Source organism: Myxocyprinus asiaticus, chromosome 35 (genome assembly GCF_019703515.2).
Source record: "Myxocyprinus asiaticus isolate MX2 ecotype Aquarium Trade chromosome 35, UBuf_Myxa_2, whole genome shotgun sequence".
Lineage (NCBI taxonomy): Eukaryota > Metazoa > Chordata > Actinopteri > Cypriniformes > Catostomidae > Myxocyprinus > Myxocyprinus asiaticus.
This window is the reverse complement of record NC_059378.1, coordinates 12,777,576-12,792,024: the sequence shown is the minus strand read 5'-3', so window position 1 is coordinate 12,792,024 and position 14,449 is coordinate 12,777,576. Positions and strand designations below refer to the sequence as shown.

At 37.6% G+C, this 14,449-nt stretch overlaps 1 protein-coding gene across 3 annotated transcripts in view; it reads left to right on the top strand.

Moving 5' to 3' along the window:
* The first annotated feature begins 1,244 nt into the window (after positions 1-1,244).
* The window catches only part of cadpsa (Ca2+-dependent activator protein for secretion a), a 165,354-nt gene continuing 152,149 nt past the window's right edge, over positions 1,245-14,449 (top strand). For all 3 annotated transcript variants that reach the window (XM_051672688.1, XM_051672690.1, XM_051672689.1), the window contains exons 1-2: positions 1,245-1,379; positions 1,574-1,931. In XM_051672688.1, coding sequence (XP_051528648.1) covers positions 1,596-1,931 — 336 coding nt within the window. In that variant the 5' untranslated portion in view covers positions 1,245-1,379; positions 1,574-1,595. The remainder of the gene's footprint in view (positions 1,380-1,573; positions 1,932-14,449) is intronic.

Here is a 14,449-nt window from a genome sequence, read left to right as displayed (position 1 = left end):
TTATCAGGGAATAGCTATAAACATTAGGCCTATATGTGGCCACTATCTCTTTCGAAATCATAAAAGTGTCCAAAAACAACCTTTATCAGGGCATAGCTACAGTATAAGTGGCAGGCCTATATGCGGCTACTAATCTCTTTCGATATCACAAAAGTGTCTAAAAACAACCTTTGTCAGGGCATAGCTAAGTGATAGGCGGCCGCTAATCTCGTTCGACATCATAAAAGTGTCCAAAAACAACCTTTATCAGGGCATAGCTATAAGCGGTAGGCCTGTATGCAGCCACTAATCTCTTTCGATATCACAAAAGTGTCCAAAAACAACCTTTATCATGGCATAGCTAAGCGGTAGGTGGCCGCTAATCTTGTTCGACATCATAAAAGTGTCCAAAAACAACCTTTATCAGGGCATAGCTACAGTATAAGTGGTAGGCCTATATGCAGCCACTAATCTCTTTCGATATCACAAAAGTGCCCAAAAACAACCTTTGTCAGGGCATAGCTATAAACGGTAGGCCTATATGCGGGCTTATAGGGCCCAGAGCCACCAGGGGGCCCCACAAAGCAAGGTCGTATTTTTTTTGTTTGTTCTTTCTTTATTTCTTTATTTATTATAATTATTTTTAAATATACTAAAAGCTGCGAGGCCATTCATGGTTGGGCTTGGCTCCATTTTTTTGACAAATTAATTCTGACCAGAAGAAATCGAATTCAATTGAATAAATAAATAAATAAATAAGATTCTGATATGATTGGTTTATTATTATTATTAATTATTATTATTAATAAAATTATTATCTTTTTTTTACTTCCAATAAAGATGCAGGGTGCCAAAACAATTAAATTATTAATCGTTGTTTATTGTTAACATGGCTATTACCGTTTTGCTATCAAAAGCTGCTGGTGTCACACATTAGTTTCAAATTAAGGATGAAAATCCATACACAACGACGCAGCTAAAATCTGTGTAACTGGAAGCCATGTTATGGATAAACTCCTAAACTAGGTTTTATATAGCCTATTCTGATTTTCAAAAATAAGAGCTGACTGTCTAATTAATCTGGATTAATAACTGTTGATTAAATACGATGATCTCGATGTTCGAGAGAAACAGGGATAGTGGCTCTCGCGGAAACCACGTCAGTGACCCCCTCCCCCTCCAGCGATATGATTCGCTTCAGTTCAGAACCATGGTCAGCTCTCAGCGCGCGCTCTAGTGAAGTGGCCATTATCAGTACATTGTCAGTAACATTCGGCACTAAATTGAAAGACTGCTGGAGCAAACCTAAAAACCCCCCCGAAGAAAACACGTAAGCAGCAATAATTTATTTCGCTGGAAGACTACTGGCTGCTGGAACAGATTTTCCACTCTCGCATAGGGTAAGTCACACTTTTATCTCGTTTTTGGATTGCAAACTGTGATGTGGACAATAAGAGAAAAATACAACCCGTGTTATCCGCGTCTATCATACTTTTCTCTCCATGAAACGAGTCATAGATGGTCTTTGTTACACAAGACGCGACATAATTTCTCTTTTTGGTGGTGGTATCAACAATAATTTCTTTGATTCCAGAGAAGCAAGAACTTAGATTAAAATGTTGGACCCATCATCGAGCGAGGAGGAGGCGGATGAGGTTGTGGAAGAAGAGCGCAAAGTGGTGGCGGCGCCCAAGGCTGGTGGTCCTGGGGTGTCTCCAAGCAGGACCAGCGAAAGCTCTGGTGGTTTACAGCCAAGCCGAAGCACCAATGCCCGTCCAACGAGTCCGTGCCCCTCCGTCGCGATCGAGAAGGAAAAGGATGATTTGGAAAAGATGCAAAGGGAGGAAGAGGAGAGAAAGAAAAGACTCCAGCTTTATGTCTTTGTGATGCGCTGTATCGCCTACCCATTTAATGCGAAACAGCCGACGGACATGGCGAGACGACAGCAAAAGGTAAGACCTCGGAGAAGGGAAAAGGCACATGCAACAGACTGCATCTTAAAATAAGAATCGGTGGCCAACACGATAATAGCATATAGATGACATGGCAGATTTAAACCTAGAATATTAAAAGAACGACTGTGTGCGCAACATTCTCTGCACACTGTCAAATCAAACAGACAGACTGAGAGAAATATGAGAGAGATGTTCACCAAAGGCCTTGAAAGTTGACCACAGAAACTACCAGTTGCTCCAATGCACTACCATGTTTTTCCGCGGTTGATGCATGTTCTAATACATCGTCTGGCGTTTTCAATCACAATCACAGAGCTCATGTTCTCTTAGCTAAACCGCACTTTGTTGAAGAGAACAGTGGAAGCTCTTGCACACACTGAAAATACATCTAATCTGATACTGAAGTTGTCTTGTTCTTTTTTGAAGTGCACTGGTAGAGGCTCATCTCACTCCACCCGTGAATTTGTGCCCGTTAGGTGGCACTTGAGTTATGGGAGGATAGCATCCAAATAACCTTTTCTTTGGGGAGCGTTTGTCTCTACTTCAGTTTTGTTATGCTCAGGAAAAGCAGTCCAAAACCTCCTCAATATGCTTTATGTCCTGCATATTTAAAGATATCAAGGTGAATAAATTCAGCATAGGTCTTTGGTAGTTCAGTGTAATTTAAACAGTCCAGGCAAGTTGTCTTAAAAGGATAGTTCACCCCAAAATAAAAATTCTCTCATCATTTACTCACCCTTATGCCATCCCAGATATGCATGACTTTCTTTCTTCTGCTGAATTCAAACAAAGATTTTTAGAAGAATATTTCAGCTCTGTGTGTCCATACAATGCAAGTGAATGGTGGCCAGGACTATGAAGGTCCAAAAAGCATATAAAGGCAGCATAAAAATAACCAGTAAGACTCCACTGGCTAAATCCATGTCTTCAGAAGCTATATAATAGGTGTAGGTAAGAAACAGATCAATATTTAAGTCTTTGTTTTAACCATAAATCTCCACTTTCACATTCTTCTTCTTTTGTTTTTGGCGATTCACATTCTTTCTGCATATCGCCACCTACTGGGCAGGGAGGAGAATTTATTGTAGAAAAGGACTTAAATATTGATATGTTTCTAACCCACACCTATCATATCACTTCTGAAGACATGGGTTTAACCACTGGATTCATATTGTTTATTTTGATGCTGCCTTTATATGACCTTCAAAGATCTGGCCACCATTCACTTGCATTGTAAGGACCTACAGAGCTGAAATATTCTTCTAAAAATCTTTGTTTGTGTTCTGCAGAAGAAAGAAAGCATAAGTGTAAATAGCAACAAAAAGCATCTTCTTTGCAAATAGTGTTAGATGCTATTTGCACCCTGATGCAAATAGTGGCAGATACTATTTTCACCCCTTATTCAATACTAACATACAATATAGGGACACCAACCTCTACCCCTTAACCTAACCCTTACATTCACTTACAAAAAAATTAACCATGGTTTTACTACAGTAACCATAGTATCACCATGGCATTTTATAGTAAAATCATAATAACCAACAATACAAAAACCTGACACTTCACAATGTAGCATTTCAAGGACTGACCAAGACTTAAGGAAACTAGAGGGTATTTATACACTGAGAAACAAATGGGGGAATAGAAGGCAGGTGCAGATGATGATGAACTGATAGGCGTGATTAGGGCAGTGAATCCTGGGAAATGGAGTCCGGGGGGAAACTTCAAAATAAGAGTCCTTGAAGAGCATGAGGGAGACAGACTGTGACAATTGTTAATTGCATTAAAACTATGGTTTCTGCAAAAAAACTTGATTACTAGTAAAACCATTGTTAATTTTACCCGGATCAAACTTTTAATAATTTAATATGGTTAATTTTACCTAGATCAAACTTCTCTATAAACTCCCTGAACTTTACTGTAACAAATCTCTATGAGTAAATCAACCTTTATATTCATTTTTATTTTTTATTAAATGTAGTATTAAAGGAAATATTATGAGTGGAGTCAGGAAAGAAGATGGGACAAAGTGGGACAAAAGGCAGAATCGAACCCAGGGGGTCTGCATGAAAAAGCACATCCACACCGTCGTTACACCCCAAGTTACTTTTAGCGACACTAAGGGCACCTTTGTCTTAAATTTCCATGTAACCACTAGACAATTGGAGTGCAAATAGCCACGATGTATGACAGGTGCTATTTTCACCTAGTGCAAATAGTAATTCCGTAAAAATTAAATGGCAACATCCACATCACCCTCATTATAAATGTATAAAAGAGTAACAACAATTTGTTTGATGCTTTCATGGCATTCAGGGGTTTCTACAAACAATGGTGAATGTATCCCTTGTGTAAATGACAGTACTGCTGGGTACTTAAATCCTATGAGAAAAAATACTAGATTGTTATTCAGGAATGATGAAATCACTTTTACTAGTTGATTATCTCTCCATGGCAGTGTGGATTTCAAGGTGTTGCATGCAAAACATGCCTCTGAATAAGAAGAATTAAAGTGTTTATTTAAGGCTTGTTACTTATCAAATGTACGACAAAATCATGTTTCTGAAAGCTCCCAAGCTCTTTAATCCCAAAAACTAAAAATGAGGCAGCATGATGTTTGAGATCGAGACATTGTGTTTGAGACATTTGGCGTAGAATCAAAGGCAGAGCTCTGAAAGCACAAAGTTGTCTTTTATGTCAAGATCTTGAATAATTTATGAGTGTTCATCATATCAATGAGTGCCATATTCAGAAACGTTTATCATATATAGTAGCTTGGAGTGTTTATAATCCTAATGTGGACATTTGCTGACCAATACCTAATGTATCATTTGAATTCAGCTCTGCCTCGTTTTAAGACAGACTCACTCCAAGTTTAATCTGATACATTCTGTCTAAAAACAAGTCTGTCTGTTTTATTTGATAGTGTCTTCAGGGGCTTGTTTGCTTGCTGCGATTGTCTTCAGAGTCAGTGCCTTGGGACAATAAAAAAGAGTCTCTGTGGGAAGTTATACTCCTGCCAGTGTTGTGTCCTCACAGATTAGACTCATGTGATACAAAACACCAGGAGCCACCAGGTTTCCTTGGATATACTATTGTTGTTTTGTTTTTGACCCACAGTTGTTCAGTCACACATGCACATATTTTCTTTTATTGTTATAATGGACCCTTTTCACAGACTGATGATGTGTTTCCCCCTTATTTAGCAGGGTAAATCTAGAAAACATTTCAGATTATTTAATGTAAATCTGTAACATTATTCTTTGTGATATTAATCTGGCAGTAATGAAGAAAGTCAACACTGCTGTGATGGGGTTTTAAGTATGGCTGCTGATGGAGTGACAGAAAATTTGGCATCATTTTTTGGCAACCCAGGGAACCCCAAAATAAAAAAGGCAGCAAGGCAGCACCGTAACACTTTATAGTAACTTTCATTAATAGCTTTGGCAGACATTATTGCAAGAAAGGAGACAGTTAAGAGTTTTTTTTATTTTTTTATTTTTTTTATTTTTTTTTTAACATATCTAATCAGATCTCTTCTATTAGTATTTACCAGTTAACACAAAATACCTGTTTTGGAAATTATGGATATGACATATACAACATAGCTATTGTTCAGTATACTTGAAGCAATAGTGCTGCTTCCTACTGATTATGTGGAAATAAGTAATATTCTAGTGAATGAATGCAGAAGACCTGATTTAGAGACACATTTACATGCATTTACATGCACTTTAAATGTTTGATTTCAGTCTGACTTAAGTAATAATTCGTCTTTTTTAAATGTCACATAAATGCTTTAGTCCTACTAAAATATAGTACCAGTCTGTTTTTTGCAAAATCGACATAACAGATCTACTGTAACTATTGTGATTGTAGCTTGGCTTAGTACAGCATGTATACACGTTAATCGGACCATAATTGGCCTCATCGTTATGTGCATGCTCTGAAAAACAGAGGTGCCACGCGACGTGTATTTAACCCGGACGTCAAACACAACACAAAGCAGAGAAGAAGAAGAGCAACAACAACACAAATGTCCCAGCATTCCAAACGTGATAAATGAGCCTCCGAAGAGCACTTCAAAGGGAGAACAATCATGATGGTGAGATATGAGATCATGACGCTGTGAGATCACTTCAAACAGAATTTCCAATAAAAGGTGAGTTCCGAATAAACTTTATTTTTGAGCCCCACACCTTTCAGCCGTCCAGTGCTCTCACAGTGGATGGTAAAGTCTTTGAAGACAATCAGACATAGAGATGATCACTTTTGAATGCAATTGCAAATGCTAGAAATGTTCATGATCAGTAGTCTGTAAGCCATTCATACCTGTGACACATTGATGTGCCTCTAATTATTTTTCCTTTCATCAGTATTCTACCCTAATCCTCTTATCTGCCTGTCATAGTAACACACATATCACCCAACATCCATCTTTGCAGTAGCTTCGGGTGTCTTTCTTTAAAAACACGTGGACTATTTTTTACAAATTCCACCATAAAATACAATAAAAGAGAGTAACATGTGTATACTATGGCCAAGGTTAGCATGCTAGCATTAGCGGCATGAATGCAGAATGTAAACATTACATACAAACATAATCTACTGCAAACATCTTACTTTCAAATGTCATCGAGTGGTTATAACAACTCCTTTTACTTAACTCATGTGGAATCCATTCATAGAATTGGGCAGAAAGCATGATTTTTATTGAATATGCAGCCTGAAGCAAATGACAGGTCCAGTGACAACAACTGATATACAAACAACAAACCAATAAAAATACCAGCGATCGCTCAGAAAATACAGACAAGCCATATATATATATATTTAATTGTCTATTTATTCACGACATCTCTCCTCAGTCTTAAAATTATTATTAAGCTTTACACAGAGTTTATAAGGATAATATCCTTTTTGAAGATGCTAGGTGAAGCAAAGCAGTGCTCATGTAGTTAAAACAATCCAGGAGCAAATTGCCTCATCTTCTGCCTTCGGACATCACAATAAGAACAACGTAAAATATACATCTGAGCTGCACCAAAGTCAATGCGTAAAGAATGTTAGAAATGCACGTGGCTGTAAAGTTTTCCATGATGTTGTGCTTATTGTGTGCATCTCGCTGATGAGAAGCTAGTTAGCTGACTTCTTCCATGCGCTACTATGACGCAAAAGGTCATCAGAAACCGTCTACATCACCTCCTCAGCTGACGTCCTTTCTTTAGTTATTCGATTATGCATGGTGCCATGGATACTTGGATAGAGAGACAAAAACTGTAGCTCAACTACACAAAAACTCGCAGTAGATCGATTATAACTGCCCATGTAAATGTTCTCAGTGCCTTTTAAACAGTGACATTTGTATACATTTGCATCTTTGATTATCCATTATTACCAAAATATTAACTGCCTTACAATAGTTAGTTGCCATTTTTTTATTTAATTGGACAAGAGTGCTGATGTTTCTAATAACAGCTTTAGCTTCTTTTGGGCCTATTCTCATTGACGGAGCAGAAATGATCCAAATAACTGCCTACATTGTGTCTAAAATATAAGCAGCTTGAAATGAACCTCTTCTTTATACATCTGTTGTATAAAAGCAACCATAGCTGTGCCGATATTCAGTATAACAGCAGTATTGCTTATGTGAAATGGCTTTGTATTGATGTTGTTGTTGAAATTAAGTTCTTGTAATTATTGTCTTGGTCTATGCTTTAATTATAAAGCAGGGACACACTAATTCACTCTGTCTTATAATATAAGCAAGTCTGCTATTTTTATTCATGTAGGATATGTGGAAACTCCTGGTGCTTGTTGCTGTCAGCTTCAAATATGTTAGTTTAGTCAGTTTGTTAGTCATGATGACAAGGTGCATGCTGTTGCATACTTAATGATCACTACGACCATGTCAGATGTCTTACAGTGCTGCTGCCCACTGTCTCACACACAGACACCAACATCCTGACAGGAGAGCCTAATTAAGAAGGCTATTAACAATATCTTCTGCAATGTCTTCTCTCTCTCCCTCACTTTCTTTCTCATTCTCTGTTTCGCACACACACAGACAAACAAGTAGTCACAACAGAAAGACTAATAAGGAAAAGTAGTTAAAGTGAGCACACGTGCACATCCAAAGCCCAGTCAATTATGCCACTAATGACTTTTGCATAAAATAAAAAATACAAAACAAAAAATCCACAAATAGAGATGTTAATTATGGCAACCTGCAACTAAATGGAGCATTTATATTTATATTGCTGGCACAATATGTAGCATTTTCGAACTCCATTAACCTCAGAGCTAGATATGATGACCATTAGTGACTATGGCGGTATCTTTATTGAGCTTTGGCATGCTACCTTAGTCTTACATAGCACAGGCTGCATCTTCAAAGATGCTAGAAGAATCTAAATGATAAGCTTGTGGTGGAAGGTGTTACAAGACAATCGTTAGAGACATTGCAAATGCTGCTATCTGTGTAATTTGATGCCTTTACAAGAGTGTTGATTGAGTTAATGTATGACATCATTTACCACAATCTACTTTACAGAGAGAATAATAGCACCATGACAATACAGTACATAGTATTATTTGCGGAGGTGATATGATGATCTGATCTAATCACAGTTTCTCTTAATTCTACTTGCATTTAATATAGCTACAAACATGATGTTTAGAGCAGAATTCTGAGTTATTTTAGTGGAATACATGTATTGAGCTTCTGATGTGCATGCTTCTCCTATCTGTGTCCCTGCATGTTGAAATCAGCAACACTGAAGAATTTCGTGAAGTTTCGTGCATGTACGTGCATTTGCTTTTTTTATTTTTTATTATTTCCGATCAGATGGTTATTTCTCTTTAAATACACAGGTAACGCTAAATTCACAGGTAAAGTTTGAACTCTTCTTTTATTAGGCTGTGCTCAGCTGCTGTGTGTGTGTTTGTGTTTGATAATGTGTTTGAAATGGACAAATCTTAAAACAGTCTTTAGAGTTGGCCCATTTCAAACAGATCGCCTAAAACACACCTTAAAATTACGATAATAAAAATTCATTCACAAACTAGAGCACAGATTATTCGTGATAACGTCATCAAACATGAAAAAACAGCTAACGCCCGTTTATTCCTTTATATTTATTCTTAGGATACATTTTTGGGGTTAAACTCTATTGACATCATTTGTAGCATAATGTTTATTACCACAAAAAGATAAATGCTATTCATGCTTTTGATATTTTTCAGGTTGTACAAAATGCCTTCTGTAAGGGTTTTGCAATTGAAATATCAAGAAAATAATATTGCTGATTGAAAAGTGCATGGCATATGGATTTTCATAGATGGCTTATTTGCACAAGAGAGCATTTACGGCAAATGTGCTTTGAATAATTTATATTGCGTTTATTAGCTTTATTTTTGGATTTGTTGCCACATTATAATGATAGACAGTGAAGATAGGACAGGAAATGATGAAAGAGGTGGAATGAGACTGGGACAGAATCAACGCAGGCCAGAAACAAACCTGCATTGCCCTTTTGAGCACCACAGTTCAACATGTCTAGAGCACATGCGTTAACGACTGGGTCCACAACTCTGGAATATTCTGTATGTTCAGTAAATTTGCTTGTTAATTTATATGTGTTTTTGAAAAGTTTTGGTGCAAACTTCAGTGAGTGAAAGCACCCATCTTAAAAAAAACTGCCACATTCGTGCATCGCACATGCAAATTCAGCAACATTATCTGTTTTACAGTAGCACTAATGAGCATACCGAATGCAAATGTATGCGTATCAATGGTGATTTTATTTATTTGTATGGACAGGTGTGTGTGTGTGTGAGTTTGTACTTGAATAAAGCAGAGTAAAGGCAGTGCTTAGGTGACCCCTTTGTGTGCTCTTTGTTGGATGTTTGTAATATCGGATTACACATCCATTTGCCATTACATAAGAGCCTGTATACAGTATGTACAAGAGTTTGCTGTGTCTGTGAGAGAGGGGAAAGGTTCAAAGGTATACATTAACACATACTGTAAATGGACAGCTGTGTGAATGGATGTGTGGCCAGGTGTTTGAGAGAGAGGTAGAGGATGAAGGGATGATAAATGAGCATTGTAAACGAGACAGAGATTGATAAATAAGAACTGTTGCTGGATTAAGAACAACATCCTTGTCAGACGGATTCATGTTAAGGGTGTCTCAAACTAGCACACTATTTGGATTCAGAGCTACATTATTATTTTGTTTAGAGAATATCATCAATATCATTGCTTAGTATCTCAAATGTTACTTTGGTCATTCTGAAATGCTGGAGCCAACAACATAGTCACACAGAAAGTCGGCATGTTGTTTCCGAAAGACATATTGCTGACTCACTGACAAGCGGCATCTCCCATCAGACAGTTTTTGCTTCGGCTCAAGCATGTTTACCTTCCCTTGTGGTGCGACCGGAAGTGCATTGTGTCAGCAGCGTGGGAGAACTGGGCTTGCCTTCCACATTGAAACCAGGAAGTAATTGCATTCGCATAATCAGTGACAAGCGTGATTTGGAGGTTGCATTTTTCCTCCCAACATTACATTTGAAATCCACTGATGGTTAGGTTTAGGTTGGGGGTTTGGGTTTGGGGGTTACAGGTTGTAAAATATGAATTCCTCTTTACTGTATTACATCCTGTACAGCTGAAAACAACTCGCTTTACAACTTGCTTTTGGCACCCCTCCTTGGACATTATACCCGGAAAATTGAGCTCACACGTTCCCGAACACCCATTTACATTTGCCACTTTGGCCAGTGGGGGCAGTGTTTACAATTTCATTGTGCACAGACTGTTTTTATCTAAAGAAAAGTCAACATACTGTTTCCAAATTCACTGATCTGTCTGGAGACAAAGGTCATAAAAATTATTGGCTATAATTATCTCTCAGAACTGCATGACATGATTTCGTTCCCAGATATAAGGAATCTGCGCCGATCACAAGCAAACACTAGGTCTGTGAGAGCGTTTTGTCTGCATTCTCTAAACTGCAAGTAATTAATTATATTGAACAAAAGAGCCCTAGTGCAAATATCCTCTGCCTAAAATAAAATTATCCAACATAGATTGAAAATAGTTTTAGTTTAATTTAACTCCCGCTTTCACTTTTATTTTAGTTAAAGAAAATATTTTTCCACTGCTTGTTTTCGTAGTTGATAAAAACCTTGGTCTGGAATGCAGTGGACTGATTTGAACAGTGAAATGTTCCATAGCACCAATGCTGTTGGAATATCTGGGTCGCCTAGGGCGCCACCTGCTGGGAGTTGGGGGGGGGGTCACCAAAGAGGAGGCTGCTGCAACGCACCCCAACCCCCACCCCCAACAATTTGGGCAGCAATAGGGACCTGGCCTAGGGTGCCAGAATGGTCTGAAACAACCCTGTCTGTACTCATGGAACGCCATTTTTCCAAACAAACTAGAGGGCTGCATCTAACTGTTCTGACTATGCAATATTACTCTTTAAAGAACTGGCTTTCCAATCAACCATCAACACAGCCAGCATCGCTCATAAGCAGAAAACATCATCCAGAAGACATGAGAGGAAAGAGTGAGACAGACAGGCAGAGACAGAGAGCCAGAACTCATGGGACATGAAAGCCATGTCTCTCTACTCCAGACTCAGAGATCACTAATGGGAATCTGTTCTCAGAGTGAAACCTCAGTCAGCCATTCCCATGCAATCAACATGAGCCCAGTGGGCACCTGGGGAACACAACACACAAACACACATACAAATAGGAACATTCCATCATGAAGTCAAAAGGATGCACTAACAATGACAGGCAGTCTTAGAGGTGCACAGAAGCGTAAATAAATTACACACACGCAAATGCAATCTTTAGCTGCAGTATGTGCAGGCTAGTGCCCTCTATTAGCATTGTAATAAGCTGTATGTAACAAGATTTATTGTAGTCCTGAGTTTATTTATTGTACATGAAAGCTGATATTCAAATATGCCTTTGTGAATTTTTTTTATTTTTTAGATGTGCTTTTAAACAACAGCAAAACAGACTCAGATAGGAACAGATAACTTTTAACCCTCAATAAAAATACTGGTTAAATATAGGTTAAATTCATCATGAAATCAATATTGAACCTATTTACTTTCTTAAACCAGTCATAACAGTAGGCATCTATGTTGAAGTTTTAAGGAGGCGCTTATGCCAAAACTGAGCGTTTCAGTCAGAGGGCCAGAGACAGTGTGGAAAATAATCATATATTACTAAATTATGACTGTTTTGGTGCAAAAAACCTTACTAACATTATTAATGGACCTCAGGGAAGATAATAAAATTATTTACAAAATAGCATTTCATGACCCCTTTAATACATGTTCCAGGTCTTATTGTGCACAATTCATTTGTGAGCGCTATTCCAAAGGAAAAAGATGTCATTCATCAATCAATAAATCAATTGATAAATAAAATAATCTGCTTTTCCTCTATAACGACTCTCCTTTTTGACTAAAGTCACCAAGTCATCTTCAATCCACTTTTCACAATCCATTAAATTCCAGTTGGATAAAATGTACGGTTGGATAAAAGTCCAACCGTATATTTTTTCCTCATTTAATATAATGTTGCATTGTAAATATGCCAGATTATGGAAGTAAAATGGATTTAGAACCTTGCAGGTCATTTGAAGTGAAAAATTAGTTGATAGTAATTTGATGAAGCATTGCAGATTCACCACAATGTAGAAGCATGTGGCTTGTTTTTAAGGTATCTTCCAGGTTCAATACAAGTTAAAGGTGCTGTAAGCGATTTCAGCCATTCTACTTCCACAAGACTGAGCCGTTGGATTAGCCACGCCCCTTTTTCCAAAACCTGAACTCCAAAGATTCCAAAATGAGCTTTACTGAAAGCAGAAACGGTTGTTAAAAACAACAGTAGTAAAATAGCGCCCTCAACTGACAACTGTTATGCACAACATGGCATAAAAATGCATTATGCCTCAATAATGTGCTGTAACTACAATACTATGAGAACACCAAAATGATTGACAGGCAGAAAGCATTCGCGGACACATTTTTGTTTGCTGTTTACAGAGTCTAGGGTTGTCACAGATATTTCTGGGTACTTATTTCATTAATATCTTTTAAGTAGCAGGAAATGTTTTTTGCATACCTTTACATTAAAAAAATTGCTTACAGCACATTTAAGCTCAGTCGACAGCATTTGTGGCATAATGTTGATTACCACAAATTATTTCTACTCCCTCCTTTTCTTTAAAAAAGCAAATATCAAGGTCACAGTGAGGCACTTACAATGGAAGTGAACGGGGCCAATTTTTTTAGGATTTAAAACTCAGAAATGTGAAGCTTATAATTTTATAAAAGCACATACATCAATTCTTCCATTAAAACGTGCATTATTTGAGCTGGAACATTTTTTAAATAATCATTTTTACAGTCATTTTTGGGTTTAAGGGTTTGTTGACATTACATCGTCATGGCAACAAAGTTGTAAAATTGGCTTTAACTTTACACAGGAAAGGTTAGTAAGCGATTTTATCACACTGAAATCATGTTAACCCGCATATTGTTTATGTCTTGTGGCTATACTTTTGAAACAGTAAGTATTTTAACATTTACAGATTGGCTCCATACATTTTTTTTTTAAAGAAGAGGGGCAAGTCAAAATGAATTTTTGTGGTAATCAATATTATGCCACAAATGCTGTCGATTAAGCTTAACTTGTATTGTGTTAAAACATTTGAAGTGGCTGGTTTAAAGGTGCAATATGTAATATATTTACTGTACTAAAGCATACAATTACCATAATATGTTATCAGAGATTTAGGAAACATGCTAAGTTGAAATACTGGCTTCTCCGAAAACAATGCTACAGCCAGTATATTCTACATTGAAATGTCCGTGCCAGGCCAGAATTTCTGTTTGTGTTTTGGCCTGTGTGATCCCGCCCACTGCCCATTTCCCAGTAGTATTTCGACACCCCGGGTTGCCAGATTTGAAACAAGTTAGAGGTCAAACACAGCGTGCTGCAGCCATGGAAGCCAGCAATACATCTAGCTAACATTGACAGAGTTATTTTTTATAAAATCCACATGAGCTGGTTTATAATTTGCAAACAATAAAAACATTGCAAACGTATACATTAGCTGATCAACTTACAGTGTAAGGCTCGTCGCTTGCCATTGTCAGTTTGCTTGTTACTGTTGCGTGTCCTCGACCTGGCAACCCACGTGAGCTTCGAGTCTGGGAAGGAGGGGACGGGGGAGACATCTCTCTCCAATATTTTGAATTTGGACTGCAGTACCCATTTTAAACGTTTGATGTCAATGTTACATATTGCTCCTTTAAACTTCTGCCTGATATTTATTCAGTTTATTTTTAGATCTATATATATTTGTTGTTGGACACATCTTACTGTCTGCGTAGCCGTAGATGCTGGAAACTGCATCGTTTTTAGCCCCTGTATTGTAATGCCTTATTGTACAGTAATGAACTCTTTGGACATGT